This window comes from Electrona antarctica (assembly GCF_951216825.1).
Source record: "Electrona antarctica genome assembly, chromosome: 10".
Classification (NCBI taxonomy): domain Eukaryota; kingdom Metazoa; phylum Chordata; class Actinopteri; order Myctophiformes; family Myctophidae; genus Electrona; species Electrona antarctica.
Window position 1 is genome coordinate 32,755,975 of NC_136791.1, and position 6,924 is coordinate 32,762,898.

At 43.3% G+C, this 6,924-nt stretch overlaps 1 protein-coding gene across 3 annotated transcripts in view; it reads left to right on the top strand.

The window, feature by feature from the left end:
* lrpprc (leucine-rich pentatricopeptide repeat containing) overlaps positions 1 to 6,924 on the top strand; it is a 90,359-nt gene that overhangs the window by 21,280 nt on the left and 62,155 nt on the right. For all 3 annotated transcript variants that reach the window (XM_079512763.1, XM_079512762.1, XM_079512764.1), the window contains exons 12-14: positions 2,584 to 2,702; positions 2,986 to 3,076; positions 3,822 to 3,894. In XM_079512763.1, the coding sequence (XP_079368889.1) occupies positions 2,584 to 2,702; positions 2,986 to 3,076; positions 3,822 to 3,894 (283 nt within the window). The remainder of the gene's footprint in view (positions 1 to 2,583; positions 2,703 to 2,985; positions 3,077 to 3,821; positions 3,895 to 6,924) is intronic.

Consider the following 6,924-nt stretch of genomic DNA (forward strand, 5'->3'; position numbering starts at 1 on the left):
CCAAGAGGACACAGAAATACAGAGCCTGCGTCTCAGAACCCGAGTGGAGAGTAAACACACACACACGCACACAGACACACGCACAGACGCGCCCGCGCACACAAACACACCAAGGTGCACTGACCCTGGGAAGCACTTAGCAAGTTTGCTGAGGTCTGCATGGGAACAAGGTGTATTGATGTGTTCTCAGCAGTCATATATAGCATATGGATTCCTTGATATTTATGTCATCACATACACATAGCAACATGCTAAATATGGATACCTATGCATTTGAGCATGCACACACACACACACACACACACACACACACACACACTTTGTAAGCATTTGGGGACATTGCATTGGCAGCCATTCCAGATCTCCTAACCCAATTAAACTTCTGTTTTGAAATCCAATTGGAGACACCAATCATGCCACAAATTTGACAACATTCAAATCGTGTGTGCTACACACACACACACACACACACACACACACACATGCATATTCATTTAGGCCCATGTCTTCTGTGGGCACACTCGGGCATATGCAAAGTGGCTCCTCAATATACGCACGCGTGCACGCACACACATGCACTTCAGGGCATATTGAGTGTGTGAGTTGCTATTCCATATGCATGTGGCTGTTTTGGCCCATTTCCCTGGGGCAGGACCACAGGGCTCTGCTGGAGAGCAGGGTGATGGGGCAAGAGTCCACTTCAGGCTGTGTGAGAGAGAGAAGAGAGTGACTGACTGAATGTGAGTGCATGTATCCACCAGCCCAGCCCAAGGCTGTGAGGAGCAGCCATTAGTATTCTGAGACTGAGTTTATGAATCTGTGCCCAACTCTTCGGGTGAGAGAATGTGCGTGTTGGTTTATTTCTTGGACCCTGATTAAAGCACTGCTTCCATGGCTCCAGGCCTGAATGTGAGATTGTGTATGTGGGGGAAATGTTAATGTCTGTCAAATGATTGCAACTGTTTTCCATTTCTGGACACATTTTCTACAGCTATTTGCTTCCAATAAAACGGAAATACAGGAAAGAAAAAGTCACCAGGAACCCTAGCAGTGTGAACACAGTTTGACCTAAATTGTGGTAAACATGACAAACGATGTATTGGCTTATCAACAAAACACTAGCCCCTTGAAATATGCATTTCTTTCCCCTTTAAGTTTAAATACATTGTACAGATTAGATGGGTTAATTATAGGTCAATGTTTTGTAGAGAGAGATGGGAAGCAAAGGGCAAAGAGACATGCATTTCTGTGGCAATTATGGTCAAGATCAAGAGTTTTTATTTTTAATAGAAATGGGGTAAAGGTAAAGACTGACACATTACATACAATCATACATACAGACATACATAGTTGGAGATATATGTTTCTCTACTAACTCACTCATATAGATACTGTCTTGTATACATACAGGTGAATATAAAGTCCATTAATGGGTCAAATTGTACATAGTCATTCAAGGTGGTCAACCATACAAAAGGAAAATAAACTCAACTTATATACTAAATTATAAAAATCTGGTCTTATGGTAAATACGTTAGTAAGCCATTTAAACCAGTTCTCCATGAAAGATTGTAATTCTCACTATTATTGTATTGTAGATTAAATCAATCCACTAATTTATTGTCCGTATATCTTTCTTAAGCCATTTTTTGTTAATATTAATATATTCTATACATTTATATTTTCTTCTTCTTGCTTTGTACATTTAAGATATTCTAGGTCAGTGAGATACATAATGTATTTCAACAACAAAAACTGCTTCCCAGACACTGTCAAATGGACACTTCTCCAATATGGAGCCACAGAAGGGCAACCCCAGTAAATATGAAAAAAAGGTTTTACCTCCCCACAGGATCTTCAACAGTCGGACAGATTTGAATACTTGTTTTTCTTTTACATTTTTATCCCACGATTTTGCAACCCATTTTTATCACCTAGTGTCAATTATCTAATGTAATCCTGGGTGCTACACTTCCTCTGCCAAACTGGGCGGGCAGCGGACTGGCCTCATGCATGAGGAGTCCAAGCTGCTTCTTTTCACCTGACGGGAGAGTTTCCCTGGCCGGACGTAGCGCATGGAAGGAACACGTTATTCTGACCAGTTCCTTTCCCCTCCATCAGGCACCTGGCTGGCCAGGGGGAGGTAGTTTAGAGACCAGGATTACTGCATGTTTTTTGTGAGGGTACCTACCCTAGGGGACACGGGGAGAACATGCAAACTCCACACAGAAATGCCCTTTCGCCAACCCCATGGGCACTGATGACGCGGAGGAGAGAACACTCCCCCAGTGCCCACAGCGGGAATCAAACCCAGGACCTTCTAGCTGTGAGGCGACTGTGCCACCGTGCCCCTGATTACTTGTTTTTCTGCTCTGGAGTACAGAAGAAACTAGTCACATTTTCCAGCTGAATTCTCCATGTGGGGGAACTAGTCATTTTCCACTGATGTTTGTTTTTAATATAGTTTAAGTTAATCTACTGTACAATATGCCTCTTCATGAAGGGCCAGATTTAAGAAAATCACCATGTATTCAATGGTTTGTAGGGCTTGTGTCTGAGAGCATGTCCGTGTGTGCGTTGCAGGTGTGTTGGAGGTGGTGAAAAGCATGCAGGAGTTTGGAGTGGCTGCCGATTTGGAGACAGTCTCCAGACACATCCTACCAGCCTTCCCCAACATGGAGGCCGCACGCCAGGCCCTGGAGGTAGGGGTGTGCGTGTGTGACATGTGTGTGTGTGTGTGTGTGTGTCTAGAGACAAAGGGCAGTATTATGCGTGTCTTAAGTACCAGGTCTTATTACTTAACTTAAGACCTGGAGGCGTGGTCAATGCTTGGCCACTCAGAATAGCCAAATGGCATTGATCACGCCTCCAGGTCTTAAGTTAAGTAATAAGACCTGGTACTTAAGACACGCATAATACTGCCCCAAGTATTCTTGTGTCTTGTCCAACAGTCGTCCTAACATGCAGGTGTTTGTCTATGTTCAGGAGGTAGGCTGCTCTCTGGAGTCGGAAAGCTTTGTCTCTGCAGAGATTCGCTTGCTCGCTACTAGTGACCTGGCTGCACTCTACACCACGTGTAAGCACACACACACACACACACACACACACACACACACACACACACACACACACACACACACACACACACACACTTCTTCCAAAATAGCTCCAGTAAGACACTCACCATAATCTCCACTGGTTCGCCTGCGGGCTAATTGAGCCAGTGTCAACACACAGAGCCTCCTACCCACCCTCTCCTCAGCGCTCATCAGGCCTTTCAAGACATTAGTCTGTGTGAATGTACTGTATAACAAGATGCAGCAATGCCCCCGAATTGGACAGAGCGACAGGATGGAGAGAGATGCTAAATAATGGATGCCTCTCTTTTCTTTTTCTCACTTTAGTCTCTCAACTACAGTATATTCCCTCACTCCCCAAGTATCTTTTGTTTTTTTCGCCCTGCTAGCAACAAAGCTATAAAGGTGCAGAGGTCGGTTGGCCGGTTTAGATGTGTGTAAAACTACTGGCTGGATTTCCGTGGGCTTTGTACGTTCATACTTCATGATGATCCCCTTCTGGCTTTAATGACCCGATGGCCATTCCTGTAGCCATACCACCTTTTGGCCAGACATTCTGCTTGTTTTTTTGTTTTTAAATGCACTTAAATATATTTTAATTTTTTAATTATTGTACATGCCATGTTATTTTAGCTCACTGTATATATAACTTTATTTGTATATAGCAAATAAAGTTGTTATATTTTGCTGTTTACAATGTACAGTATGTTGTTCCTTCTCACTCCGTACTCTCTCTTTGTCCAGTGTCGGATCCCTCATTCCCTCCGTTTGATTTCCGAGGCAGTCTCAAAGGCAGTCTCGTCGCTGGATTCAAAAAGTGAGTGCGTTTTGTCCTTGCCCGCCTGTGTGTTTTCTTTATCATTTAACATTCCACATTTCTTGGTGTTCTCCCTCATAATTTGTGACGGGTGTTTAAGGGGAGGGCCCCTGGCCTTATGGAGGTCATCACGGCATATGTTATTTAGATGACATGTGCAGCATATCACACCATCTACAGTGCACACTGCCAGCTGCAGGGAAATACACGCTCTTCTTCCCACACACACGTGCACACGAGTACGCACACACACACACACACTCACACACACACCCTCAGATACAGACACAGGCATGCACGCGTGTGAACAGACCAATACCTCATGCATATGGAGGCCTTCATCCCTCAGCACTCGGCCCAAAGCACCGTGGGAGATATGCAAATTAGCAGATGCCCGCCACAGCTCCACCACACCCAGAGCCATATTGATCTAATACACACACACACACACACACACACACACACACACACACACACTCTGTTACCCTTATATGGGGACCTGACCTCTGGGCTTTTGCTGAGGGCACGTTTATGAATATTTACAATTTAACACCGCGCACACACACACAGTCAAATGGTGTTAGCTTTGGGGTAAGGCCTGACCCCTGTTTTTTGTTTACACACACACACACACACACACACACACACACACACACACACACACACACACACACACACACACACACACACACACAGCATTGTGGTTGATTCATACAATCAGATTGCCATTAATACTTACTGCAAAACAAGTGAGTTGACTTGTTGGTGAATAATTAGGCTTATTATTAGCATGCATTATATTTGGTCCTCTTAGTCATTGTCAGAAAGAATACAAAATATTTCCTCATAGAATAATACTGTTGGAGTGAAATGATGGCTACTATTGGATTGTAGGAAAACAACTCAAGATGGCTTATGACATCATGGCTAACATAATATGCCTTCCATTCATAGCTGCTATCGTACTTATTTGTTATTTGTTGAACATCGATCCGTTCAGGTGAAACACTTCATATAGAAGTTGACACTGGACATGGAATATCCCAATTGTGTGACTTCACTTCAGAGCATTTGGTTCCTCTATTATGTTTGAACTTAAGAACAGGGTCCTTCAATCGTACTGAATGCGTGAAAGACTCACACCGACCTTCAGTTTTCTTTGCTGTTCAGTGAATCTTGTTTAAGCGGCACACATGCAGTACAGGAATCATACCCATGCATCAATACATGAATGTAGTGTATTCTCTTGGCAAAATACATATATTTTTATTGTGTCCCTGTGTGTGCGTTTGCTAGATTTCATGAAAATGTGTCTGCTGGTTGAAAAGTTAAGCTTTTCTGTCATGCAGGCGCATGCACAGGCATGTACACACTCTCACACAGTCTGTGTTAGCTTGGATAATGGGGTCATAATTTGGTGTGTGTGTGTGTGTGTGTGTGTGTGTGTGTGTGTGTGTGTGTGTGTGTGTGTGTGTGTGTGTGTGTGTGTGTGTGTGTGTGTGTGTGTGTGTGTGTGTGTGTGTGTGTGTGTGTGTGTGTGTGTGTGTGTGTGTGTGTGTGTGTGTGTGTGTGTGTGTGTGTGTGTGTGTGTGTGTGTGTGTGTGTGTGTGTGTGTGTGTGTGTGTGTGTGTGTGTGAGATGGGGGACCTGCCCCTGTCAAAGACGAGGTCAGGGGATATTTAAATCGTTAAAGATCTCTTCTCCTCCTCGCCACACCATCCCTGTCCCTGCCTCTCTCATGCCCCAAACCCCACCGTCCACCAACTAGCTGACAATGCCACAAATCTCACACTATGTCATCATTTAGTTGCTGTGTGGGTGTCTGGGTGAACATGTACTTGTGGATCTGCCCTTTCTGCTTTTCTAGTCTTTGCTGGTGTCTTGTGCACGTCGGAGTGCATCTTTCTATCATGTGTGTTTCTACAGGCCAGTGTTGTGTGCTGTTCCATCATAGTGATGTGTACAGACATGGTACTTTGTCCCTTTGTAACCTTTCATGTCTCTATATTGCGTTCATCATCTTCCATCACAATCTACAGTATGGAGAAAAGAAAAACATACAGTTTTTGAAAAAAAGAGGATAAACCCAAGAAAGCCTATGGATTGTTTCCATTGGGTACATCAATTCATGTTCATTATTGTGAAGCACATTGAATTCCCTTGTTGAAATGCGCTATGCATTGCCTATTGTGGTGTGTGTGGGGGTGGTTGCCTGGGCCATCTAAAATGAAGGTTCCAGTTGTATTTCATGATATACTGAGTTACTTGAACAATGATTCTATAATAATGAAAGATTCACTCAAACGTATTGATGTACAATATACAGTTTTTGAAAAACAGGACACAATTGCTGATTGCTTTGACACAATTGCTGATTGTTCTGTGACCGTGTTGTAACTATAAAAATTGAGAACAGAACATGAACGTATGGCTGAAAGCGATTGTGAGACTCTGTAACGACAGTCTTGTAAGAGGCTGGTGTTCTCCAAAGCTCACGCCATGGCAAAAATTCAACCTATTCAGAGGAAAAATCCTAATGAACGGACTGTCGCTGAGAAAATCAATGTCAGCTTCTATCTCTGTGGTGAATTGATTGGAATGGGTGTACAGTATAATACTCTGGCCTTGGTGCTATCGGTGTCGACTGTTTGTTTTTCTAACACGTGTTTTACTTACAAGCTGTCCATTCAGAGATGTTTACTCATTGTACTGTATGGCTGTATGAGTGCAACATAATGGAACAAAAGTTGCACGGGTAGCGAAAGCCTGCTGGAATTTTGGAAACGTGCTTTGCTGTAACAAGCAGGACATTAACTTTACTTTTTGCCTGCTTTTATCTGAACAATGTTCTTCTTGTTATCTGTGAATGTACAGTAATGTAGAAGCTATGAGCAGGATGCAGAGCACATATGTACATTTGACTGAGGGACTGCCATTGGATTTTTTTGAATTTTCGTTTTTTCATGTCACATGAAAGCAGGGAATCATAGCTTCAAGTTGACATATTGGTTGTTCAGTTTGGCCCACCAG